At 36.9% G+C, this 27,883-nt stretch overlaps 1 protein-coding gene across 4 annotated transcripts in view; it reads right to left on the bottom strand.

Moving 5' to 3' along the window:
* The window catches only part of Camk2d (calcium/calmodulin dependent protein kinase II delta), a 254,447-nt gene that overhangs the window by 51,257 nt on the left and 175,307 nt on the right, over positions 1-27,883 (bottom strand). For all 4 annotated transcript variants that reach the window (XM_042697578.1, XM_042697575.1, XM_042697576.1 and 1 more), the window contains 7 exons: positions 22,717-22,819; positions 14,144-14,227; positions 9,368-9,462; positions 6,714-6,836; positions 5,805-5,888; positions 5,284-5,326; positions 1,381-1,418 (listed from right to left, as the gene is read on the bottom strand). In XM_042697578.1, coding sequence (XP_042553512.1) covers positions 1,381-1,418; positions 5,284-5,326; positions 5,805-5,888; positions 6,714-6,836; positions 9,368-9,462; positions 14,144-14,227; positions 22,717-22,819 — 570 coding nt within the window. The remainder of the gene's footprint in view (positions 1-1,380; positions 1,419-5,283; positions 5,327-5,804; positions 5,889-6,713; positions 6,837-9,367; positions 9,463-14,143; positions 14,228-22,716; positions 22,820-27,883) is intronic.

The following is a 27,883-nucleotide window of genomic DNA, read 5'->3' as shown; positions in this document are numbered from 1 at the left end:
TCAGGAAGAGAAATCTGGCAGAGAGAGAGAGATCCTCACCATCATCTGAACACTCGAACTGGACTTCCTTTTCTGAATTGACCAGTCAAAGAGAAAGGAAAAGAAAAAAAAATATATGACCGGTTGAATTTAAAGTACCAATATATGGAATACAGAGTATTTTTGTCCAATGAGAGAAAAAAGCTAGGAGAGAAAAAAATTCAAAAAAGATTCAATTCTGTTAAAGGATAGTAGTGAAAATGAGTATTTCCTAGGAAACCTGAGCTTTCCGTTACTGAGTGATATAGAAAATCCCACGGGAAAACAGTTGGATAACTTCAAAGTATTACATTTTCACCAATGTAAGTGCTGGGAATAATATGCACATTGACTATCATTATTGAAATCTAAATGACTGCAATCTAAACTGAATGAAGAAAGTGGAAGGTACAATAACAGGTTAAGGAAAGGTACTGGCAAAGGGAAATACCATCCTAACAGGAATCATAAGTGAATGGTCCCCATGGCTCTGGAAATTCCCAGTTGCACACACAAGAGGTGAAGAAATGGCTAGGCATGAACACAGGAGGGACAAATGATTTGCCATGTCAGAGTTTTCTATATGAACTGACCGCTTTGCTTTGGGTCAAGTTCACATATTAAAATATTAGACCATGAATTAGTTTCCAACAATGCTGAAGCATGGATGAGGAATGTGTACAATCTGCTATTGGAAGAGAAAGAAAAGGGTTAAAAAATTAAAACATTTAGGTGAGACTGTGGAAAGATAACAAATACGATTATGCAGATATTAAGGTTACATTTTTTTTACTAAAACATACATTCCCTTGAAATAAAATATAACCTATAGCAAATAATGGTATTACTATGACTAGAAATCCAAGAAAGTCAAAATATTGTGCCATCTTTCTTGGAGGGGTTTCTATCATTTGTTCACACTCTGTACCTGGAATACATCTGCAAACCTTATAACAGAAACACAAGAACAGTTAAGATCTTCAAAAAAAAACTTCTCAAGCAGAGAAATTTGGTCATAGGACATCCAATTTTCCAGACTGTCTAAAAGATATTACCTAGTTTTTGGTGACATTTAAGGATACATTAAAATTACTTGGAAAAGAATATGGTTTCTGCAGAGAGGATTTAGAATTAGTTTCTATAGGAACTCTATATAATAGTATAATTTTCATTATCACTTAATATATAATAAAATAGAAAGATAAAACTTTTTATTAAACCATTAAATTATTTGATATTTCAGGCTTCATCCTTAAAAAAATACAAGGTGTCAAAACCTGAGACTTATATTTCAATAATATAAAATTGTCCAACATCTAAAATTAAGAAAAAAAATGCTTCAAGAGCATCCATGTAACTTACCTTCACTCCATCTGGTTTTTTCAACAAACTCTTGGCTGCTGTAAAATGAGAATAAAACCAATTTAATGAGATACTCAGACAGACCCAAAGTTAGGTTGCTGCTAAGACATTATCTCCTGCCACGTCTATTGGGTTATGGTCAACAAATGCCAAGTCAAGGTTACATTGATGAGCGCGAGCTTACAGACATTGAGATACAGTATCACTTTTCTGGATTTTACCACCACAGATTCCAAACTCAATTCTTCTGTAGGTGATTACATGAAATTGCATACGTTGCCAAGTTGTGTTACTGGACTTTGTTTTACTGGAGGTTGCGAAAAGGATACTGGAACTTTAACTGGACTATGCTTTTGCAATCCAGTAAGTTGGTAATCAGTCTTTAGACATCAGCGGACAGCTTGTATCATGTGCCCATTCACACCACAAGTATGGCACTCAAGTCAGTTCTGCCACTGAAGCCCTTCTTGCCAGAGACGTAAACTCATTTGTAAAAATTTGCTCAGGCCAAACATCCTGGGATTTTTGAAATCAGATCATTTTCAGCTTTAGAAAATTTTAACAACTATCTAAAATGACCTGGAGCGAATTTTTTTTAAATGCTAAGCATATGATTTTTAAAAATGACACGTATTCTTTGACATTTCAAAATCAGAATACAAAGGCTTCCCAAACAATACCATTTTAAAATGAAAAATGAAAAGCTATAAAGTTTGAAACAAGATAGAAGAAAATTCTAGAATATGTGGTCATCTACCAGACTTCATTTTTCTTAGAGGAAGCCTTCATTATTGCTATTATAATTGAACTTCTTGAATATAGTAAAAGGTGAGGTCATCTTTTCCAAAATGTCCTGATAACAGGTACATAGATACACCCATTAACTGATAATGTAACTGTCAACAACAATTTGTATACAACTGTAGAGCATTTACACATGTGAAGAACGAAGTACACATTTCCACTTAATGTTAATTATGTATAACTATTTAAGCATGTCAAAATGGAATTTGGCATCTGAAATGGAAATACATAGCTATAATAAAACAGCATGAGCATGTCATTTCCTGATATTTCCTTGACTTGAGTCATTAGATCTGGAATAATTTAAAATTTTATCTAAAGTTATTAGCAGCAAAGCTATTAATTTACTATCAATTGAGATTGCTAAGAAATAGTTGCCTTAACTTTACATCTTGTTTTCCTGGAGCTCAAATACAATGTTTAAGAAATCCCGTGGCAGTTAGTAGGTTAGAAAGCAAACTCAGAATAATTGGAATTGCAATGGCAAGCATAAAGACAATGATTCAGGGTAAGCAGCGATTTGGCCTGGGAGGTGCAGAAATGTGCCTTGTGCTTTCTATCACCTTACCTCACAAGAAATACATTCCACATACAGAGAGAAAAGAAAGAAAATAAAAAAGAGCTTTATCACCATATACTTATGGACAGATCAAAGAGCATGTTTGGCAATGAAACAGAATGAATGAAATACTCAAAATTAAAATGCAACATCAGTATAAGATGTAACTAAATTATATGAGTCCAGTGTTATTCAGCTGATTTTTTTGTTTTTAGTGATGGATATCAGAAGTTTGTTTTCATGCTATGATAACATTCAGAAACAGTATAAAATCCACTTATTAGTCATGAGTTTTTGGTTTATAAGATGATGGAGAGGAAACTAAAAAAAGGCTTCTATAAGTGGATGAGAACATTACTTAATAAAGGCCCAATTCATGCCCAAGAGTATATTTAACATTTCAATAAAATACACATTTTTACTTCTGGAGATTTTTAAAAAATGTAAGTTTGCTAGTAACAGTATATACTGTATAATTCATTCTACCTTTTGGTGACTTACTAATTAAGGGATCACAGTGCAATACTTCTTTAACCTATATTAATCAATACTTAATGAGATGGTATTAAATTCACCCATATAAATGTCAATCACATCAATGAAATGTTTATAAAACAGGCAACTTGACAAGAGGCAACAAATTTACGACACCAAACAAATCGGACAAACTCTATAACTGACAACAGTCTTTCAATGTGTAGTATTGTTTTGGTGCATTACTATTTGTGTTGTAGTTGTTCAACAGCCTTTGGCTTCCAATTCTCTAGGTGAAGGGAAAGGGTTCGGCTACTTGTTACACCTAATAATAATAATACAGTAAAATTTTCCCACCTGATAATGATAACACAGTAACATCCATGCCAGGTAAAATAAAAATAATGAAAGAAACAGCTGGCACTGCAAGTCTCTAATACATAGACAGTGTGCTAACTGAAATGGTAGTATAGTTAGCACTAACTTCTGACAACTGTACTAAACTGAAATGTCTAAATTATAAGCTTACCTAGTACAGCTCCAGTTCCTCCACTTTCACATGACTGATTAGTATTGCTCAAACTTTGTTTTTTTTTGGAAACCATATGCTTTGAGATAATCTAACAAAGGGGTTTCAGGTCGCCCATATTTAACAAACATTATTATTATTTTAATTATTAACATAATAATGAGTATTACTAACCATAGAATTATTTTCAAGAACATGTATTATCCTTATGGTACCCCATGTTCTGTTCTCTGTAAGTTCTTGAGTTGATATCTTTGGTTAGATATCTTGAAACAATTGTGATTAGCCTTGTGTGTCAGAATATTATTGTACTTTTGAAAGAATTTAGGTCAAAGAAAACCAGATTGGCTAGTAACTGTATTCTTTTTTAAAAAGCGTTTACTTATTAGAATTCCCAGTGAGAGTGAGAAACCTTATTCATAGTTAGTACCTCATGAAATGATCAATTAATACATCACAAATTCTACACATTGAACTCTTGAGTGGATACACATCTCTACCACTTGCGTGCTCCAACACTGGACAGTTCTATTCATTATTAGTACTGACTATTGGACAGAGCTGCTCCTGTGAGGACCACAGTCCCATGATGCTCTGTGGCAGACAGTATGATGGCAGCCATAAGTGTGGAGGGAATGTAGGGCTCACATTTGCTATTTCTGAACAGCCAAGTTTTCCTAATTAGTAGATACTTTGATTTCTTTAAAAAAAATATTGCCGGGAATCGGTGGCTCACGCCTGTAATCCTAGCTATTCAGGAGGCTGAGGTCTGAGGATTGTGGTTCAAAGCCAGCCCGGGCAGGAAACTCCGTGAGATTCTTATCTCCAATAAACCACCAGGAAACTGGAAACTGGTGCTGCGGCTCAAGTAGTAGAGCTCTAGTCTTGAGCTGAAGAGCTGAGGGACAGCACCCAGGCCCAGAGTTCAAGCCCCACGACGGACAAAAAAATAAAAAAAGTAATATGTGTGTGTGTGTGTGTGTGTGTGTGTGTGTGTGTGTGTAACTAGCTGAACAAAGGGGTTTCAACATGTCAATGAATGCATCTTGATTGATTAAGTTGCACTTTATTGTGCCATTTCCATTATTCTCCCCCATTGTTCCCAAAGTCAAATGTCATGGTCCAAGGCTGAATCAAGGTCAGTTAAAGGTATGAGAAATCAAGATTTGAATTCCAAACCAGATTTCAGTGACTTCCACCACTATGAAATCATGCAAATCAAGGGATGGCTCCCAATGAAAAGAAATTGAAATATTATTAGTAAAAGTAAGGAACCATACTACTGGGCACACAAACGTTCACAGGTAACAATCCTTTGGGAAGAAAGGTTTCTTTTTTGAATCAGAACAAGTAAGCATGACTAAACTGAGAGCCCAAGAATATCTGGCTAAAAGAAAACACCACTGAGATATTCTGATTTCTGGAAATGAGAAGCGGGGAGGGTAGGGAAGGATAGAGGGAGGGATAGAAAAGGAAAAGGGAGAGAGAGAGAGAGGGTGGGAGGGAGGCAAAGGATTATAGTTCTTAATGCATGTACCTGAAAAATTCCTTGTAGCCAGCATGGTTGTCAAGATGGCACCCTATGATAGAAATAAGACAAAAGTCAATGCTGCCCCTGCACATCTCTGACCTAACAAACATAGAGTCTTGGATAACCAATCTTCCAGTTGTATTTTTCAATTAAGGGAATTTTGATTGTTTGATTTTTGGTTTTAGGATAACCAATCTTCCAGTTGTATTTTTCAGTTAAGGGAATTTTGATTGTTTGATTTTTGGTTTTGGTTTTTCCTTTAGTTTCCTGGAAGTCCTGTGGCTCCCAGGATTCTGGGACCAGCTTTAGATGATCAACTTGCCTAGCTGTTTTCCACTTGAAGGAAGCAGTCACAGCACACATCAAATCATCCTACAATTGATTCTGAGGGAATATTCATATCCCCAGAGCCCAGGAAAAGAATATGAATGTCAACATGTTACATGTGAAAAGTTCTTGCTGAAAGTTATTTTTTCTCCATTAGAAGTACACTTGTCCCCTCCTCACAACAGTGTATAATTCCTTACCTTTAGTTTTCGTCTTGCATTAAATTTCTTCAAGCAGTCTACAGTCTCCTGTCTGTGCATCATGGAAGCAACAGTAGAACGTTGCTGTATGGAGAGAAGAAAGGGGAGGATAGTTAAAGCACATGGAGCATAATAAATAGCATTCACAACTTCACTAAATCTTTGTTGCTAGTGCATCCATGCCTATGATCCAATGATCTGAGTCGTAAATAGCCATTGAACAAAATTACCTAAAATGAAAAGAATGACTTTGTCAAAGCTATTCGTGACTAAGCTGAAATATTTACATACTGAAAGTGTAAAATAATTTCACTAGTTTCTTAATTTATCTGTGTCAATATGTATTTTAGCACATTTTTATGGCACTGCCTTTCATTTACTTGGTACTGTATTGTTCTGACATGTGACATTTACCCTCAGAAACTTACTGCAGGTTTTAGATTCCCCCTAAGTTTCCACTGTTATTTCTTAGTGCTTCTTAGTATATTCAGACATCTCTAGCTGTCCTTTTATGCAACTAAACCTTTAATCCAAGATTTTAAAATTCAGGCATGTGTCTGAAGCTGCTAAATAATGCATAATTGAACTTAGTCTGATTTTTCTCTTTTTTGGATTGCAATAAAAACTTGTTATTTTCTTAACCTCAGTGAGTCTTGTCAATCATTGGTATAATGCATACTCATTCCTTGTGTCCTGGGACAAGTTTTCCTTAGTTATTTGCACAAATCAGCCGTTCTTAACTGGAAATGATGTGGTTGTTTTGCTCTCATGAAATTCATTTTGTTCAATCTCTTGGATGAAAAATGCACACCTTTTTAGGTGCATCTTTTTTCAGTAATATTATTTTAAATCCATTGAAAAAACAGACAAGAGGTTCCTTCGGTTCCAGGTTGTTGGGCTGGTACTTACACAGATCCATGGATGCTTCAGTGCCTCAGAAGCTGTGATCCGTTTGGCAGGGTTGATGGTAAGCATTTTGTTAATGAGGTCTTTAGCTTCAGGAGTCACCGTGTCCCATTCTGGTGATGGAAACTTCAAAGATATAAATTTGTAAAGAGGTTTTTTTTTTTCTTTTTGAAAAGATACACTCAGCCAAACAGGGAAGAGCCAAATATATTCATCATTTCTGCAAGTAATCAATTGTATAAATTAAATTATTACATTTAAAATAGAGGAGTGTATCTAGATCAACTAACTGATCTAGATGTAGACAAATAAATTTATCTCTAGAGAAAATAGATAAATATCTGGATAGATTTGTCTAGACAAATATATAGCCGCTATGGTATAAAACTATATACAGGAAAAAAAAACTACATACAGTTTTAAAGAGAAATGAAAAAGAAACCTATATATATTTATAGCCTAAATTTCATTTTATACATAGTCAATGCATTTTAAAATTTAGAAAAGTTAACAAGAATCTTCTGTTCTTCCCAAATATTATTCCTTTGATCTGAAACTGAGCATATATGAAATCTACTTGCATAATGATTTGCAATCCCAGCAAAAGCAGTCACTCTGAACCATGCGTCAATGCCATCCTACCACTTTGTCAGTGTTTGCCATGTGAAAATTATGACCTTTCAGAAGTCATGAGCAGTAATAGCAGAGGTAAGAAAACAGCTTTAATTCCTAGACCAAAAATGATGGATTAATTGTGGCTGCTTACAAGGCCACAGTAAGAAGAAATCTGACACTACAAAAGCATCAGCAGGACTTCAGATTAGAACCTGAAGAAAAGTTACCAATTTCAGTAACCAAATCTCAGAATTTCCATCTTATGTTAACCTTCATTTAATGAAGCTATTTATCCTCTTCATTTTTTGTGTTGGTAATCATTTAACTTTCTTTGCATGTAATTAGAATATTAGCATACTAGGAATAATGTTCTTCCTCAGTTAAGAGAAATGTATTTTAGTTGTATCTTAATGACAGGATGTAGAGTTCTTTTCCTGGTTTCAGCTTTTTTAATAATCATGTAATACAAAATTATTGTTACTATGTGGTGGACTTTAGTTAGTATACTTTTAGTACTTATAGAAAAGGCAAAGAAAAAACCTCTTGTGTCCATATCTGTGGGTTCATTTCACGTAGCATCATCTTATGTGGTCATATGTACTTAGCTCTTGACCTTTTCTACTTGTCTGGTAAGATTATGCTAGAAATATATTAGTTATTGCAAATAAGGGAAACCATGGGATCTATGTTTCTTTGGGTCTGGCTTACTTTACTTAATATAATTTTTTCCAAGTCTTTCCATTTCCTACAAATGAGGTGGTGTCATTCTTTCTCATGGTGGCATAGAATTCCATCGTGTACATATATATATATGTATATATACATATATATGTACACATATACATATATATGTATATATATACACATATACATACGACATTTTCTTGATCCATTCACCTACTGAGGGGCATTGGGTTGGTTCAACATCTTAGCTATGGTGAATTACGCTGCAATAAATATAGTTGTACTGGTAGCTTTAGTATGGCCTTGTTTGTGGTCATTTGGGTAAATGCCCAAAAGTGGGATTGCTGGGCCATAGGGGAGCTCTATGTGTAGTGGACACAAGAGGATTTTTTCTTTGTTGATGTTGTTTTTAATGTACTATGTTTTTTCTTTGTTTCTTTTGTATGTTCTTCCCCCATGGTATAACCCCTGTTGTCACTGTATTTGATTCTGGTGCTTTGCATCTTGTATATACATTATTCTAAATTGGGGAGGAGAAGGGAAATAACAAAATGCTGAAACAAGGGTACAGGTTGACCCATAGTAACAATGAGACATACAAGGTACTATGTTGAAAATGAACTTTACAACTTCCCGGGGCCATGGGGGGTGAGGGAGGTGTTAGGGAGATGAGGAGGGAAGGGATGGTAGAGGGAAAAACAAAGGAGGGGGTAATTATGTTCCTGTTCCATAGGAAATGTACTCATTACCTTACTCATGTAACTGTAACCTCTCTCTACAGTATCTTTACAATAAAAAAATAAAAACAAAGGCAGCATGTGACCTAAGTGGTTTTGTTTTTGCTTTTATTTTTGTTGGTCATGGGACTTGAGCTCTGGACCTGGGTGATGTCCCTGAGCTCTTCAGCTCAAGACAAATGCTCAACCACTGGAGCCACAGTACCACTTCCATTTTTCTGGTGGTTTGTTGGAAATAAGAGTCTCACAAACTTTCTTGCCCAGGCTGGCTTTGAACTATGATCCTCAGATCTCAGCCTGAGGCATGAGTCACCAGCACCCGGCTGTTTATATAAAGTTTTAAAAGACAAGACCCTGCTACACAGCTTGGGCTAGGCACAAACTCTCCATTTTCCTGCTATAGCCACCTGAAGTTAGAATTACAAGCATACACTATGATACCCAGCATTATTTCTTATTGTTTATCTCCCTTTTTTAATGGGACAGAAGAAAAATAATAAGGAAAACTCTTAAAAATTATGGCTAAGAAGACAATAAAAAGTGCAGTTCTTTGTCAATAGACAAAAACTGAATTAATTTGTAAATACGGTATCTGAACTGCTATGAATGCTTATTACATACATCATAAGCTCCAGCCTTGATCTGCTGATAGAGTCTGTGTTGGTCTTCATCCCAGAAGGGTGGATACCCCACCAGCAGAATGTAGAGAATGACACCTGGAAGAAATTAGCATGAGAACAGAATGTAAGTCAGATACAATGCTACTAAGCTGCACCCTTTGAAACAAAGGGAAGTACATTGCAGAAAATTTGAGAGAGAGAGAGAGAGAGAAGATGATGATGATGATGATGATGATAGCTGTTCTCAAGCCCTGTGCATTGTGGAGGGTGAAGGCTTCCTCTGCTATGATAAAGCGCTCTGACATTGGGTTACACCACTACATGGAGAAGAGCTAACCTAGTCAGAACTTGCGAACTAGTAGCATAAAAAGCAGTGACCTCAATATATACCATAATCTAAATGCAACCAGAAAATATATTGATTAAACAGTGATGCATGAGAATACATCACCTTATATGTAAAATGTGTGTGATGTACCTTTCATGGTACCTGAAGGAAAAAAGTTAACATGGGGAAAACAGTAATTCTAGGCCAATAGCAGTGACTTACAAGTGTAACCAAAAAGTTCACTATGATGTTAACAGTAATGGGCATTTTCCTCAACTGTGTGACATTACAGCATCTAATCAAGAGTATCACACCTTGAGCTATCGAATTGCAAGGCATTTCTAGAAACATGACTAAAGGGTACTCACTGCCTCTCAATAAAATGAGGATTGGAGGCATGGCTCAGTTGGCAGAGCCCTAGATGATGAGTGGAGGCACCAGGTACCAAATCTGAGTCCAGATCTTAGATTCCCCCCCTTCCCCCCCCCCCACCATAAAGAAAGAAAAGAAAATAGAAGCCTGGGGCTTGGTTTATCACAAAGAAATGTGGCTGTGTACAGAACATTGTGTGAAGAAAGCAAAGGGCAGAATAGGGCACAGTGAAAGACCACCACAAATTAGGCTTGAACCCCTGAATTGCCCTCCATAAGTTCTGAAGTCATTCATAAATTCATAAGACCCGTGTGTGTGTGTGTGTGTGTGAGAGAGAGAGAGAGAGAGAGAGAGAGAGATGTGAAGGAGTATGTGTGTGTATATGTAAGAGTGTGTATTTGTATCTAAGAATATGTGTGTGCATGTGGTTGTATATATATGAGGCAATGCGTGCAAGAGAATGTGTGTAAGAGAGTGTGCATGTGAATTGTTTTGATTTCTTTTCAATGGGTCTGATATTACTCATTACCAACAAAATGTATACAATATTAAAAAAAATGTTTTTTGGTGTAAGAAGCAAATTATTTATTTAAATTTTTGGACCCGATAAAATGCTAGTAAAGAACTGTGAAATGTAGCCACAAGAAAATGTTTTACAAAACAAGAAAAATAAAATAATGAAAAGAGAAAGTTAAAAAATAGAGAGAGAGCGCCAGAGAGAAAGGGTGAAGGAGAGGCAGAGGGACAAAAGAGAAAGAGAAATCTAATATTCAGATAATCCACTGAATGGAGCTTCATAGTATTTAACTCTCATACTGTTAATACTAGTTGCTTATTAATTTTTTTTAAGTCTAAAGTAAGGCTCTAATGAGTTTTCTGGTAACTTCACTTCTAACGAAGCACTTTCTCATAATAATGGCAATTATAACTAACAATTATAACATTAAAAAAAAACTCTTTGGGGAAGCTATGAGGCCAGCACTATGATTATTTCCATTTACAAGAAGAGGCTGAGATCCAGAAACTAAATAAGTCATGCTCTGTCATACAGCAAGTAACCCGAGCAGCTGCATGTGTCCACTAACCCCTATACAAACAGCTTCCAACCTAAGCAGTGGATAGGAAGGAGGAAGAAAACAAAAGGAGAAAATCGGGAGAAATCTACAAACAGGAGGCGTGATTAAGAAAAATGTCAGACAACCTCTGTCAATGCAGGCAAGGAAAGACCACAATATGCCCACTGTACCAGCCCTCACAGCCTCATTACTGCCCATCCTTCTAGGTTGTTAAGGTCCAAACACAGTATCTTACCTCCAGAGGCTACCATATTTCACAAAAATATGGCCCTATCATTTTTTTTTAAGCCTTTAAGATTGTGACTGTATATCTTGCACATCGTCTGTCAGTGTCTGCCAGATTCGGGCCCTACTAAGGCTTTCCAAGTTGATCAGCAGAGACAGATCTTGCACTGGGAACTAATTTACTGCAAGGGAAGTATTCGAGCTATTCACCATTAGCATTTAGATTTGGACAGGAACATTCTGGAGCAATGCTCAAACTCAAAGGCATTTTGGAGTTGATCCTAGAGCATAGTGAGGCCTAAGTGGAGAGGAGAAAGACAGACTTGGACTTGTTTGTCTCAGACCTTTGCCGCCAAACAAGTGTCATTTTCAATGTTTTAGAATGACAATGGCTGTTTACATTTTAACTCCTTTTTATTTGCTACAAAATGTTTTCCCTTAGGAAAATGTTGACACTCTCAGTTGCATGAAGGAAATGCATTCTTATTTTATAGGAAAGAAATCAACTCTGAGATACTACAGACACAGAGTTATGAAAAATATTTGAAACCAAGTATCATGACTAAAAATACAGTTCCCTGATTATACCTGCCTTTGTAGGCATGGAGGAAACTTTGAAGGCCCAGGATACAATCCAATTTAAGATTAAATATCAACCTTGGTATTGCTAAGGACACAAAGAAATATACTGTACAGTAATCTGTCATTATGGCACAGTGTTGAGAGATGTATTTACTCTTTCAAAAAAATTACAGCCAAATCTAAAACATTATTCTGATAACATTTAAATAAAAGTTTTAGTTAACACCTCTCAGGCTGAGTGAAAGCTGTTGCCAGTACACTAAAGCCAAATTATGGGAGTCAAATACCTATTTATAGACTAGTGGGAATGATACTGTCAAAACCCAGAAAACTAATTGATGTTGATAATCTTAGGAGAGAAGTGATTCAGAGTATCTCTCAGCCTCCCCTTTATTCCAGCCTCTGACCTATATGTTGAAATGGAGAAATATCATTGTAAGATGTGAGGTTGAAATCCTCTCCATTTTGTCCTTGTCCTTGGGACTTTCTTTGATTAGAGTTGGCTGAGAAAGCCTTCAATCAGAGCTTAGTCCTTATAGGCTAATCAATTTATTTCCCTAACTGTCATTTGGGAGGCATCTTGGTTTCATACAAAATTTACTGGAAGGGTGGGCGGAGCTGTTAGGGGACAGAAATAGGAACTTAGCATCACTATGAACTCTACCACATCCCACATTTCAAACTGGTGCCAAGAAATACTGCTGGGTGCTGTTGGTTCACGTCTGTAATCCTATCTATTCAGAAGATCTGAGGACTGCAGTTTGAAGTCATCTCTGGACAAGAAAGTCCAGGAGACTCTTATGTCCAATAAACTACTTTTAAAAAAAGCTATCACTTGTTGCTCAAGGGGTAGAGTGTCAGCTTTGAGTAAGAGAAGCTCAGGGACAGCATCTGGACCCTGTGTTCAACCTCAGGATGGGCATAAAAATAAATGAATAGACAGGCACTGGTGGATCATGCCTGTAATCCTAGCTACTCAGCAGGCTGAGATCTGAGGATCATGGTTCAAACTCAGCCCAGGCAGGAAAGTCCGTGAGACTCTTATCTGCAATAAACCACCAGAAAAACGGAAGTGGTGCTGTGTGTCTCAAGTGGTAGAGTGCTCACCTTGAGCTGAAGAGCTGAGGGACAGCGCCCAGGCCCAGAGTTCAAGTCCCATGACTACCAATACATAAATAAATAAATAAATGTTCCCACTCCACATCTACTGAATCAAAAACACAAGATTGCTGGTTAAAGCAAACATTGCTTTGTAAAAAGATTATACAATAGGCCAACGTTTGAGGATTTCTTCTAGAATTTCTGAGGTGATCAGTAGGGAGCATCAAGTAAAAGAAACTGATTTATTTTACTTTTATATATTTGTGGTCTTTTATTTAAAAGTAAGCAGATAATATCACAAATAGAAACATATATTTCTTTCCTTTAAAATGATGTTGGGAATGTTACCATACTGTTAACACTAAGTGACATTGAATTTCTATTAATAATATAAACATCGACTAAATACTTGTTATATAATACAGTATCCTAATTATTTATACATTAAAAAAATTTAATCCTCACCATAATATCTTATATAAGTACAGAATCATTATTTTATCTTCTATAGAAGATGAAACTGTAGGGCAAATGCAAAATAACTTGTTCATTACAGGCCTAAATCTATTTATTAGCTATTCACTATAGTACAGAATCATAAATAACTTGTATTCATTAAAGGCTTACATTATTTCATTCTAATTCATGCCATGCTCATGAAAACAATCCCACTTTACGTTGTAACAATACGGATGGTTGTAGAATGAGTATTTGTGTTCTCTCCAATTCCTGGCTGAAATCCTGACCTGCACTATGATAGCCCCAGGAGGTAGGGGCTCTTCTAGGCTAGAGACCCTTTGAATGGAATTAGTGTCCCATGAAAGAGACCATGCAAAGCTCCTTGTCCCTTCTACCATGTGAAGACCCGAAGGAAAGGTGACCATTTATGAACCAGAAGGCAGGTCCTCACAAGGCTCAGTCTGCCAGCTTTTTAACCTTGGACCTCCTAGTCTAGAACTGTGGGAAATACTTTTTAAAATGTTGAAGTTATTCAGATTTTGGTTATTTTATGTATTTATGTTTTTCATCCTAGCTCAGTGGAATAAATCCTTGAAGTGTTAGAGAAAATTTACTTGAAACTATGGTTTCTTACCACATGCCCACATATCCACTGGCTTTCCATAAGGGTCTTTGCGTAAAACTTCTGGGGACAGGTATCCAGGTGTGCCGGCGAAACCTAGGAAAACAGATTTGTGCCAGTCAGAGCCAGAGTCACTATGAAATGAAGAACCTGAAAGGAAAACATTTATGTGGTGTCCCTAAATAACGAAATAAGAAAAACTTTCCAGAATACCAAACTAGTGGAGACCAGTTTCTCTTATTCAATATCGATCTTTCTGTCTATATTTTTTTCCAGATACAGAGGCCAATCTATTGGGAATGTGCCACTTTTGGTTAGGTGATGATGACTGCTTCCATTAGAGTAAAAATCCTCAAGCCGAAAAGAAGTAAGTAGAAAATGGAAGAGAGGGTTAGAACTTTGCAAAAGATCATAGTTATCATGATACCCAAACAACTTTATTATGATAATTAGTCACTTATGAAGGAGTTTGATATAAAAGGCATATAATAAGGACAAATTAAAAGCAACTTCCAGAAAATAATTGTGAAAGAGCTAGTCTGTAGGCTGTAGGGTGATGAGGGTAGAGACAGGACTAAAAGTAATTGGAGACCTCATCAGGAGAAGAAATAAGCTTAAAATATATCAAAGAGCTCAATGTGTTCTAATAAATAATCAGGCTGTCCTTGTAACTGGCAACTAAAAAGGAGACTCTGGAACATTCAGATGAATCACTGTTGAACTTGTACCAACAAGACTTTCGATCTAAGAGGATCTAGTAAGAAACATGAGATGGTTAAAAAAAATGAAAAGAAAGAGAAAGAGAAAAAGCTGTGAATTATATAAACTGGCATAGAATTCAATAAGGTACATTGAAGTAATTGTAGGATTGATAGAGTCTAAAGCATTTCTTATTTTTGAAACTTAAGTTTTTCAAATAAAAATATTTACTTTAAAAGGACCCAGTGTAACCATTGACATTTGCAAAGTTTTCTTCCAACGCACGAATAAAAACTGGGAGCATATCTTTAGAAGGATAAGTCATAGGAATCTCTCCAGCCGGGAGTCACTGACAAAGCATACTGTGTATTTCTTGGGATGAAAAGTCTCCAAAAAATAATTTTCCCCTCATTTCTCTTATAAATCTGTATTTATACAGGAGGTATAAAAATGCTGGGCACTTACAGGTACTTCTGAAAACAAAATTAGATTAGAAAATGAGTCAAAGGGTGTTTGAATCCACCTCCTTAAGACAAGCAAAACCCATGTGTCTTGAGCTGAACTTAACATGGTCCATGGCTAAATCTACGAAGGTCTCTGCTGCCTCAAGTTTGAGAATTACTTGGAGTGGAGATACTTCTGGTATGCCATACCTACCAATCTCCATTCCCACAATCTTTCTCCAACTCTTCATGACATGAGTCAAAAGAGAATCCAGTGAGAATCCAAGGGACAAAGCTTGATTAAATCCAATGACCAGAGTGCACAGTTTCAAGTCTTTCATCATCTGGTTCTCCTTTATTCATCCAATATGATTTTATTCTCCTTGTGAGCATTTGGCCTGATGGATCTTGTTAACAGTTTCTTGAAAGTGAACTTCCCTTGGTAGACTTGATGCCGTTTTTTGCTGTTATCTAAATCTCTAGCAGACAGCAGTTCTAAATTATTTCCAACCTGCAGTTATCATTAGCTGTCTACATTTCCCAGTGATTCTTTTCCACTCTGGAAAATCACGCTTTAATGTCCAATCTATTGACTACTATCTAAAATTAGTTAGCTGGATGCTGGTGGCTCATGACCGTAATCCTAGCTATTCAAGAGGCTGAGATCTGAGGATCATGGTTTGAAGCTAATTGGGGAAAGAAAGTCTGTGAGATTCTTATCACCAATTAATTACCCAAAATGCTGGAAGTGGTGCTGTGGCTCAAGTGTAGAGAGCTAGCCTTGAGTGAAAGAAGCTCTGGGACTGTACCCAGGTCCTGACAAAAATAAAAAAGTAAACAAATGAATAAAAAGAAAATTAGTAAACTTCAATGCATATATTAAATAGCTTAGAATGTCTGACCCAAAGCAGGAATGTTAATGCTATTCTCTCTAGGAAAAATAGGAAAGTAAGTCACGACATGTGTTTAAAAAGTAACTCGAGATGGGTACTCCTGGCTCATGTCTGTAATCCTAGCTACTAAGAAGGCTGATACCTGAGGATTGCAGTTCAAAGCCAGCCAGCAGGAAAGTCCATAAGACTTTTATCTCCAATAAACCACTCAGAAAACCAGAAGTGGTGCTGTGGCTCAAGTGGTAGAGTGCTAGACTTGAGCCAAAGAGCTGAGGGACAGCGCCCAGGCTCAGAGTTCGGCCCCACAACTGAAAAAAAAAAAACAACCAAAAAACCCCCTCAACCAAAGAACAACAACAAAAAAACCCACAAAAAGCAAAAGTGAACCGCTCAAGTATAGCATTGTGGATCACACCTGTAATCCCAGCACTCAAGAGAGACTGAGGATTTGAGGCAAGCCTCTAGAAATACATAGTAAGATGCTATATGAAACAAATTAACAAAAGTATAAAAAGTTCCCAAACAGTACTAAAGTCTTCAAGCAGGTGAAGCAATGCTGAACAAAAACATGCAAAAACTATCCCAATGCCTGATTTAAACTATATGATAGAGCCACTAGTTACAAAACAACATGGTACTAACACAAAAGCAGGCACACAGACCAATAAAACAGCATAAGTGATCCAGAAATGAGCTCAAGCAGGTGGCCACCTGGTTCTTCAAAAAGTTACCAAATCCGTAACACTGGAGGAAAAAATACTCTTTGTAGCAAGTGATACTAGGGACACGGGATATCTACTTGTAGAAGACTGACATGATCCATATCTCTTACTGTCTACAAAAATATAATTAATAAAACTCATAATTAATGAAGACCTAAAATAAAACCTGAAACTTTGAAACTACTTGAGAAAAAAATCTCAGGAAATGCTTCATTGGGCATAGGTAGTGACTTCCTGAACAGAGCTCCAGTAGCTGAAAAGGTAAGAGTTATGACAGACGGGACATTATCACATTTCAAAGTTTCTGCACAGAAAAACAAGCAATCAACAGTGAGGACACAGAATATAGAAGGGAGGAAAATATTCACCGATTATTATTCATTATTAATCATTATAGTGTTATTAGTCGTTACATCTATCATTCAGTATATTATTATTATGCATCTGACAATGAACTTCATCCAAAATATACGAAGAATGCATGAAGTATAAACCAAAATAATAAATAATCCCATCAATAAATGGGGACATGAACTGAACACTTTTCAAGTGAAGAAGTATAAATAGCTGATAAACATATAAAAAATGATCAATATCCTTAAGTATCAGGGGAATGCAAGTCAAAACTACAATGAGATTCTTCCATCTCTACCCCAAGTCTGAATGGCTATTAAGAAGAAAACAAATAACACGAAATGCAACTCCCTCTCCCAAGGTCATGAAAACAGAGCAGGGATAACTAGGGCAGAGGAATGTGAAAAGGAGGAGTAGGAAGAAAGTAAAAGTTGGAAGTGGGGGAATAAATATGAAGTATACTGTATGCTATTATGGAAATGTTGTGATAAAACACTTTACAGTGAAAACTGGAGTTATACTGTGGGGGAAGAACATACAAGAGAAACAAAAAAAAATCACACAGTACATTTTAAATATGTTAAAAACAATAGCAAGAAAGAAAAAAACCACTCGTGTCCCTATGTTGGGGTTCATTTCACTTAACATCATCTTATATGGTCATATGTACATAGCTTTTGACCTCTTCTGCAGGTGCTAGACTTATATTAGTTATTGCAAATAAGGGAAACCATAGGACCTAGGTTTCTCTGGGCCTGGCTTACTTCGCTTAATATAATTTTTTCCAAGTCTTTCCATTTCCTAACAAATGGGGCGATGCCATTCTTTCTGATGGAGGCATAGAATTCCACTGTATAAATATACCACGTTTTGTTGATCCATTCATCTATTGAGGGGCATCTGGGTTGGTTTTTGATGTCAGTGCCCTGCATCTTGTATATACATTTTTCTAATTTGGGGAGGGGAAGGGAAATAACAAAATGCTGAAATAAGAATATAGGTTGACCCATTGAAAAATGAGATGTAGAAGACACTATGTGGAAAACAAACTTTACAACTTGGCAGGGGGAGGAGTTGGGGAGGTGGGAGGGAAAGGATGGTAGGGTAAAAACAAAGGAGGAGGTAACAATGCTCCATAGGAAATGTACACATTACCTTACTCATGTAACTGTAACCCCTCTGTACAGTATTTTTGTACCTCATGGATACAAAAAGGCTGGTGCAGATTCCCCTAAAGTTGAGATTCCTTGTCTGTCCTGTGTCTACTCTCTGTGATGTTTGGAACTTGCTTGGTCCCAACTATTTCCTGGTTTAAGCTAGCATTCATAATTTAAATGACAAGGTCCTTGCTTTCATGTTAATTATGAATTCTTCGTGTGTGTGTGTGTGTGTGTGTGTGTGTGTGTGTGTGTGTGTTCTAGATACAGCTGGCATTTTACCATTTGAGATATGGTTCCGGGCTCTTTTTGTTTTTGTTTTTTTTCTGGTTAATTGGTGATGGAGTCTTGTGGATTTTTTCTGCCCAAAGTGGCTTCTATCCTTCAGATCTCAATCTCTTAACTAGCTAGGATTATAGATATAAGCCCCCAGCGCCTATCTCAAGTTAATTATTCATAAACTATCTTCCAATGCAACCATCATTATGTACTTTAAACCCAGATATGTCCATCTCCACTCAAATTCCCTCACCAGATCCCTGAAACCTCTAAGATAAAAGCCAAACTCTTCAAAAGGTACATCATTATGTCTTTGCACATCAATGAACCAATTGCCATTCAGTGCCCAGATAACTGTAGATCTGATTTTTCTCCAACACTGAAGCTTTAATCAGAGGCAGAATGCAGGCTTCCTTCCTTACACTCCCAGAGTACTTCCTGAGGCCTTTGGAAAGGCCCTCCCACCCTGCAAGATGAATAGTTACTGACACAAAAGCTATAGCTCCTTAGGGATCAGGGCCTCCTATTAATTTATGCACCTCCAGTTATTTTTCTCTGTCAATGTATCTGACACACTCCTTACTGTACTTCCTGTCAAAAATCTAACTGTTGGTACTTCATTTTGGGGGAAGAGCAGGGACTTGGGGCTTGAACTCAGGGCCTGGGTGCTATCCCTGAGCTGTTTTTGCTCAAGGATAGTGTTCTACCACTTTTGCGCTAAAGCTCTACTTCCAGCCTGTTTTGTAGTTTAGTGGAGATCACTGTCATTGGCTTTCCTGCCCAGGTTATCTTCAAACTGTGATCCTCAAATCTCAGCCTCCTGAGAAGCTAGGATTATAGGCTTGAGCTAACCAGTGCTTGGCTTGTTCCCCAGGATACAAAAATACATCTAGATCTCCAATTTGTAGACATAAGTAGAGGTCTTACTGTCTTCCGGTTTACAGTTAACTAGGATAGGATTATTTAAACACCAGGAAATGAGGTCCTGAATTAGGCTGTCACAAAGCGCTGAGAGAAGGCTGCTGGGCCACTTCTATTAACTAGATTTGGTGACCTTGACAGATAAGGCAGATCTCAGGGTCTATATGTCCATCTTAAGGCATGTTTTTTTAGCCTACAGAGAAGCTTTTGTACATACAACCCAAAAGGGGAGCACTTTGGGTGGGGGTCTGTCTTTTTTTGTTCTTCAGAGGAAAAGAAATCAGAAATTAATAGTATTTCAAAAGTTAGCCCACATACATTGACTGTGAAGGGAGATATAAGACTTACAATGGGGAAAGCTTATATTATACAACTCTATAAGAAAAATAAGTTCATACTCGAAATGGCAGAGAGAAAGAGAGAGAGAGTGAGAGAGAGAGAGAGAGGGAGACAGACAGACAGACAGACAGACAGACAGACAGATACAGACAGAGGCACAGAGAATTGAGACAGAAAAACTCTTGGCTTATTCAAGCCACATATAGAATCAATCCATAAGCCCAGCTGGAATTAGTAAAATTGAAAGTTTACCTAGAGTTGATTTCCTTCTTAGGAATCAACTCTAAATGATAGGGCTCAGAGTACAAGGCCCTGGCACACTGGAAACATGGACCTAAACTAAGGAAGGCAAGGTAGGATCTTTTTCACGTTCCATGTTCTTTCTCACGCTCCCCTCTCTCCTCCACAACAGCCTTACAAACTAGATTTCTTAAGATGATTGCCTAAGATGAGCTATAGAAACTAGAATTCCTATTGCCCAAAATGAGCCACAGAAACTAGAAACTAGAATCACAAACCAGTTATAAAATCTAGAAGTATAACTTCTAGCCTTTCTGTGCTCATACAGAAATGATATTCATTTAGTTTCACGTCTGCATTACTATATATTAGTAAGCTTGGTTATCTATCTATCTATCTATCTATCTATCTATCTATCTATCTATCTATCTATCTATCTATCTATCTGCCCTTTTATGTATACATAACAGGTAGTATTTGAGTTTATGACCCATACATGAGAAAGCAGATTCGTCCTTTGCTTTCTAGGCCTGCCTTATATTACTCAGTCTGAGTGTTTTCCAGATCCCTCCATTTCCTTGCAAGATGCTATATAATTTCATTCTTCTTGATGGTTGAATAAAAGTCCTGTGTGTATGTGTGTGTGTGTGTGTGTGTGTGTGTGTGTGTGTGTGTGTGTGTGTGAGTGTAGCACATTTTCTTTTCCATTTGTCCCTTTGAAGGCATCTGGGCTGTTTCCATCCTTGGCTATTGTGGCTGCAATATAAGTAAGTGTGCAAGTATTTTTACTGTACCCTGTTTTACATTTTTCAGATAAATGCCCAGGAATGGTATAGATAGATCATAGGGTAGTTCTATATTTATAATTTTGCGGAATCTCCAAACTGATTTCCATAGTGGTTTCATTAATTTGCATTCCCATATAATAAGGTTCATTTCTTTCCTGAATTTTCACCAACAATTTTTTTGTATTCTAAATGATGTCCACTCTGAGTGGCGTGAGATTAACATTCCTAAGAGAAAAGTCCAGAGGTAAGTAGAATTTAACAGCTTCTGCAATATGTACACATTCTGCATTGTATGTATCCAACATTTATAACTGTATTTGAAGGTTATTAAACGTATGCATTTTAAATAAAAGAATTTAAAAAATCTGGGTCATTGGGTCTTCCTTTGTACCATGCAATACTTTGATTAAATAAATTTTTTAGCTTTTCTCTTGTTAGCGTGGCTTTCATTAGAGGAGTGTTGGCTTTAGCTCTTGTGATGAGTGAGCATACTTTTCTTCTCCTAGTAGAAGAAACAATTTTCATCACATAACTATTTCTCTCTTTTATTATCTTTAAGTATTTTTACAAAAGTGTTTCAGTTCAACATGTCAGTTAATGAGTACAATGCATCTTGATGAATGTTACCCTAGAAATTTCAAAACCATCAAAAACTGGCACACCAATAAATTAGAAAATGACAAAACACATAAACATATAGATATATGACTTGGAATAGCTAAAAATATTTCTTTCTTTGTGGTACTAGGGCTCAAACCCACAGCTTTGTGTGTGCAATACAATTTCCTTAATTTATGGGTAACAAATGTATGAAATTTATATATCCTAGAAACCTACTCTGTCCATTGCTCTCTGTGGCATCACAATATGTGATCAATCAACTTTCTTAAAAAAAAATCTCTGGAGCTGGGCACCAGTGGCTCATCCCTCCTCGCTACTCAGGAGGCTGAGATCTGAGGATTATGGTTCAAAGCCAGCCAGGAAGAAAAACCTGTGAGACTCTTTATCTCCAATTAACTATCAAAAAAATGGAAGTAGAGGTGTGGTAGAGCACTAGCCTTGAACACAAAGAGGCTCAGGGACAGCATCAAGCCTCTGAGTTTGAGATCAGGACTTGGGACAGGGGTGGAGGAAAAGAATTTCTATTCATCAAGCCACAGGACAAAAAAGTCTTTGGATATTGCAATACTCTTATTATTTATCACTACAGAATTTTTTTCCTCATCTATCTTTAAATGAAAAAAAATAACTTGTGTTTCCATGTCCCCGTTATTATTTTCCCTAAAATTATTTCTTGATTTTGTCCCCTCTTATTATCAGGTTCAAAATGTTACAGGTCCAGTATCTTACATTAGTTAAGATGCTGCTAGAAGAAATATGTCTAAAGTAGGATTAAGAGTCAGGAGTTAGAAGTCAGGTGTTGGGTGGTCCATGCCTGTAATCCTAGTTACTCAGGAGAATAAGATCTTTGGATCATGGTTCAAAACCAGCCTAGACAGGAAAGGCCACAAGGCTCTTATCTCCAATTAATCATCAGAGAGTCAGATGTGGTGCTGTGGATCAAAGTGGTAGAGTACAGCCTTGAGCACAAGAGAGCTCAGGGACAGCATGTAAGCCCCAAATTCAAGCCCCACAACTGACAAAATTAAGAAAAAGTATCAGGAGTTAGAAACAAAAAGATATTGAGTACTATGGAGGAGAGAAGTAGCATGGAGCGTAGAGATTGTGTGAAGGATTCGGTTCTACTCACCAAACCATGCTTGCTGGTCTCCTTGCACCTCTATGGCTAAGCCAAAGTCAGCCAGTTTCACAGCTGCTCCCTTGGATTTGCTAGCTAAAAGCAAATTCTCAGGCTTTATTTAGAAAGGAAAAAAAACAGAGAGAGACCAAGGTGAGAACCTATTTTAAGTGACTATTCAAAATTAACTCTTTTTTTTTAACAAAAGATTAAGGGAGAAAACAAAACAAAACAAAGAGTCATGCACAGTTGTCTCTCCCGGAGACTGGCATTCCTAAATCCCAGGGAAAATATGGTTAGAAAATGGTTTTCAAAACATCATGTGTGCAGGCTTTAGACAGATGCATAAAGGTTGGGGAGAGATAGTGGGTAGAGGGGAGAGATCCAATAAACAAGCATGCGTCTTGGCCTGCACACATGTTTTCAAGGACCATTCAAGGCCCAGAGTTGGCCACAGACATAAACTTAGCAGGCTCACAGAGCACAGATACTCTCAGCAGAAGGAAACTTGGCAAAATGATGACAAAAGTTGGACCAATCTACAGACATTTGGCAAATAAAACTGTGCAAATTAAATCCTAGTTGACTTTAAGAGTTTGGATCCAAGTGCAGTGATTCTGTGATTCCTCAATGTTTCCAAACAATGTCTCTACAAAATTTGGAGATGCACTCTAAATTATGTATTAAAACTGCTGTCTTTAAGAATCTGTTTATTCTTAAAGGCAGAAAAAGTATCCTAGCATTTGCCAAATGTTACAGTTAACTTCTTTTCCCTTTATAAGCTAGGTTTTTAAAATATAATTTACATCTTTTTGAAGTGTGATTCAAAACATTACTTATATATTTCTTCTCTCATCTCAAATGACTGTGAGAAAGCTACATTCTGGGTTCTTGTATAGTTATTGTTACTCAAGCACTGTTTACTGGATCTTGGTATCAGGCTGTGTCTACGGTATTGTTTCCCAACTAGAGCATCAAGACACATTGAATTTCCAAATAAGCAACAAGCCAATGTCTTCCATTTCCCTGGACCTCTTTGTGGATATTTAAAAAATGGAGGGAGAAGATGGTTAAGAAAAAGATGCTGGGTCAATACATATAACACCAAGCTATCTGGATGAACAAGCTAGATTGGTGTCCATAAGGGAGAATAGTCAAATATCTTCCTAGTTTGGGACAAAATCCAGTGAATTTAAGTCTGTGTCTCAGACAGAATGACATTGGGAAACAATGGGTTTGACAAGTGCCAAAACTGTTCTCTAGAAATCTAAAAATTCAGTCAATCAAAATGGTTTTATTTGTATGTTGACAAATTAAATATTTTCTCCACCATATTAGCACCTGTCTTCTTATCGAATTAGGTAATTCTACTGTTAGTTTTGACCTTGTGTAAACACAGCCGAAACCAGTCTTTGATTTAAAAAAAAAATTAAGCCAGCCATGCAAAATAGCGAAAACCCATAACCAAAATTCAGAAGAAATTAGATCAAATCTATAAGAGATCAGAGTGTGGGCAAATAAGTTTTGATTAAGTACCAGACTTCTTCAGGCTCTTGCTTCTCACTGCCATCAGATTCACCACTATCGTGACCATTGGTAAATGTGAAGAAACCTTTGTAAAATTTTGGGAGCCAATAGGGGTTTGAACTATATAACACCAAGTGCATAATTTAATTTAGACTTTGGGGTAAAGTTGTCTCTAGACTATGAATGAGTGCTGAACTAGCTTTTAGTGACAACATCTTACCTATGAAATGACTGGGAAACTGTGGTTGCTTATTAATATGATAAAATGTCTAACTGTGTGAATGTAGTCACATTTGACATTTTACTTTCACAACTAAAATTTATGGTCCACTGCATTCATGCATTTGATAATTGAATCAAGAGAAAATTTCCAACTGTTTATTTTAGAATTAGGATCTTGGATAATGCACATCAAACTGTAAGTAACAGTTAAATGTGCTCCTGGGTGACTTACACATTTAAAAGCACTGAGATTTTCAGAGATGTCTGCTAACACATCCAGACTGGTTTGTTAGCCGCAGACTCATTCAATGAGAGAGCTCAAATCACTTTAGAATTCAGAGTCATTTAAAGACTTTTTGGTTACATGGTATGAAAGTTAGTTGAGCAAACGCCAGTGTCATTAGTCAATAAACTAATGTAATGGGTACGTTAATCACTAGATGCACTGGAAGGGCTGTGCATCATGCCCATAAACACGAAGTATAAGCCAATTCAGAAGAAATGGTGGCCTGTGAGTTTTGTCATGCATGACCTCTGAATGACAGGGGTGGGCCATTCTTCATAACTAGAGATGACCTACAAGGCCTTGCTGCAGGGCCTGTGATTCATCTGGGAAGATGAAATGTGCATCAGTGTTTCACCTTCTACCCTGAGGACTGTTCAGCTGCAGCTATATACCAGAAAAGGCAAGCCTATCTCAAATATGTCTTAAGGCCTATCTTAAACATGTCTGCATGTTTGAATAAATAGGGCTGAAAAAGCTTTACATTGTGTGTATCTATGAGGCCATCCCAAATATGGACCCTTGGTATGCAAGCTGAGAAATCAGAGTAATTACTGAATTTATTTAAGGGTTAATTGATTTCTAATGTTTCACTACAAGATTGTTTTAAATGACCTTTACTCTTTGAAATGTAGTGGGAATAATCCTGTCACTGTGTTCTGTGAGGGTTCAGGAGGCTCAGCTTTTCTAATAGAAATTCTTATGAAGTGGGGAACATCTACCCCATCCTTCATCAGCCAGGTAAGGCCCACAAAAACTCTTGGTACTTGACAGGACAGACATGTAATGGTCCTTACCACTGCCTGTGTCATGTCTTCCTGTGTTGATAATATTGTAGGGCCTGTGATGATGTGAGAAATGTTTAAATGTCCCTTGGCAGGAAGTAGGTTCCTCATGCCTAAATCTAGAGCAACATTTTAGCCAGAGCAGGCTTATTTACTCTGATTTCTTTAAATTGTTTTCATAACAGAGCCTCCGACTTTGAAAACATATTGTCATAGGAAAAGTCTACTGCCAAGTAGGTTACTGCAAATTCTGAATGCCTAAGATAGAAAAGTAACTTATAGTGCTTATCATGCTTATAGTTCATCAGAACAGAAGGAGTAGACTTTCTCACCTAATCGGTATCTTCTCCTTAGAGAGGATCTCTAACCACATGCTTTGTTACAACTATTACATATTTCTGACTTTGGAGGGTGGATGAGGTAGGTTAAGATCAGAAACAAGAATCGCCCAATGTAGTTAAATTTGAGAGAAACAGAACAGTGGGATTTAGAAGAAAATTCATTCCTTGCAACTCTGGCTTGGTGAATTTGGGCAACTCATAGACTCTCAAAGCCAATAATTCCTTTATTTCTTGAATGAACACTCTAAGACGGAAGTTATATCTCATAATAGTGTCTATGGGTTGATCAAATCACAGTGGGTTTGTATCACTGGAGCACTGGAGATTTTTTTGAAAACAATATATACATTAGGGATTCGTTTTGTTATGGTTCAGTGCTTCAGGTTATTTTGACATGTAGAGCATGTAATACTTGAAATGAATGTTCAAAACTTGAGAAATAACCACAACAATGCAGCCAACTAAAGTTGGCTAACTTAATACTTATACATTACATATACAATACTAACATAATGAATTCAATTGGTTTTATAAACTGAGATTATTTCTAAATCCTTTCGATGCACTCAGTTTGAGGTTGGCTTTTAAATAGAGTCTACTGACATTTTCACACAAAGGCTCTTTCCCCACCCCATTGCTTCGTCATGATGCAGGATTTTCCATGACATCTGGTCTCAGTGTCAACAGCCATTTATAGCAGCTCAGCTGTAATGAACAGCAACTGTTTGCAAGGTTCATTCTGTGTGTTGTCCCTGTGGATACAATGAGTGTTTTTCATGGCATGATCCAACATTTTCCTGAGACTGTTCAAGTATCTGAAAGGATGTGGGTGAATTGTGGAATCACTTTTAGAAGGGGAAGACTTAGGAGATGAAAATCTCACAACCCCATTCATTTGTAAATGTAGGGAGCTCAGGAGGACCAAAAATGATAAAGCCAGGACTTGAAGCTACATTTCTAACTCTTTCATTTTAATTTGACTCAAGGGAAACCATCCTGGTGGCATGAGAATGGTCAATTTCCAAAGGCAGTCCATTTCATAGGTATTTTTTAGAAGAGTTTGGCATATTCCATTTTTTTATTACATCCAAATTGGACAAGAGAAAACCTTATGAAAAGGCATTGTTTTAATCTTAATTATATGGTTTGTATCATCTTTATTCATTAATTAGGCAAAGGCAATGATTATCTTTAGCATTAACCATACCATGGATTTATCTAGGTACATGTGTGTAACTACCCAATAAAACAAAGTTGTTAGGAAAATATGCATGGAATCATGCATCTTTACCTATTTTTATTCTTGTTCTCTTGTTAAATATTACAAAAGCATCAAATAATTTTATTTCTACCAATTTTATTTGCTTCTTCCATCCCTTGGGTGGTGGTGGCAAAAATGGTTGTTTTAGAATTTCTTTCCTGTATTAAAGAGTTTCAGTATAGGAACAGGAAGCTAAATGTTCTCTGCCTCCATGTGTTTCCAAACACTTTCGTCCTTGCCAGAGATGGTGCAAACAAAGCTCCCGGATATTAATTCCATGACATTTTTTGGTGAATTGAAAAGCTCGAGTGTCTGTCTATATCATTTGATTCATTTGTGTGCACAGTAAAGTGACTTAGCTCATTTCCTTATGGAATGAATGCCTGCCTGAATGTACTTAGCCCAGGAAGTTTCCAATGAGGAAGTACTACTGCCACTCCTAAGAACCATGCTGCATTCACTCCTGCTTCTTGGCTTTTTTCTACATCATTGGCACACCTGGCCTGGTAGGTTGTAACTCCAGTGTGACCATGCCAATTGCCCATATGGGAGGCACACAACAAAATTAGAATGAGTAAATTAATGATTGCATTTTTTACATGTACGGTTTCTACAACACCTAGCCATACATGATATATAAAAGATACATCCTTCCAACTTACATCTGAGAAAGAAGGACTACTTGTAGTTTTATAGTCATGCAAAATGGAAAATCCATAGTATGATATATCTACTCCTTACATGTTAAGAAAGGTTTACT

Source organism: Dipodomys spectabilis, unplaced genomic scaffold (genome assembly GCF_019054845.1).
Source record: "Dipodomys spectabilis isolate Male_0828 unplaced genomic scaffold, ASM1905484v1 ptg000225l, whole genome shotgun sequence".
Taxonomy (NCBI): Eukaryota; Metazoa; Chordata; class Mammalia; order Rodentia; family Heteromyidae; genus Dipodomys; species Dipodomys spectabilis.
Note: the sequence above shows the minus strand (reverse complement) of the source record. Positions and strands in the feature narration are given on the sequence as shown.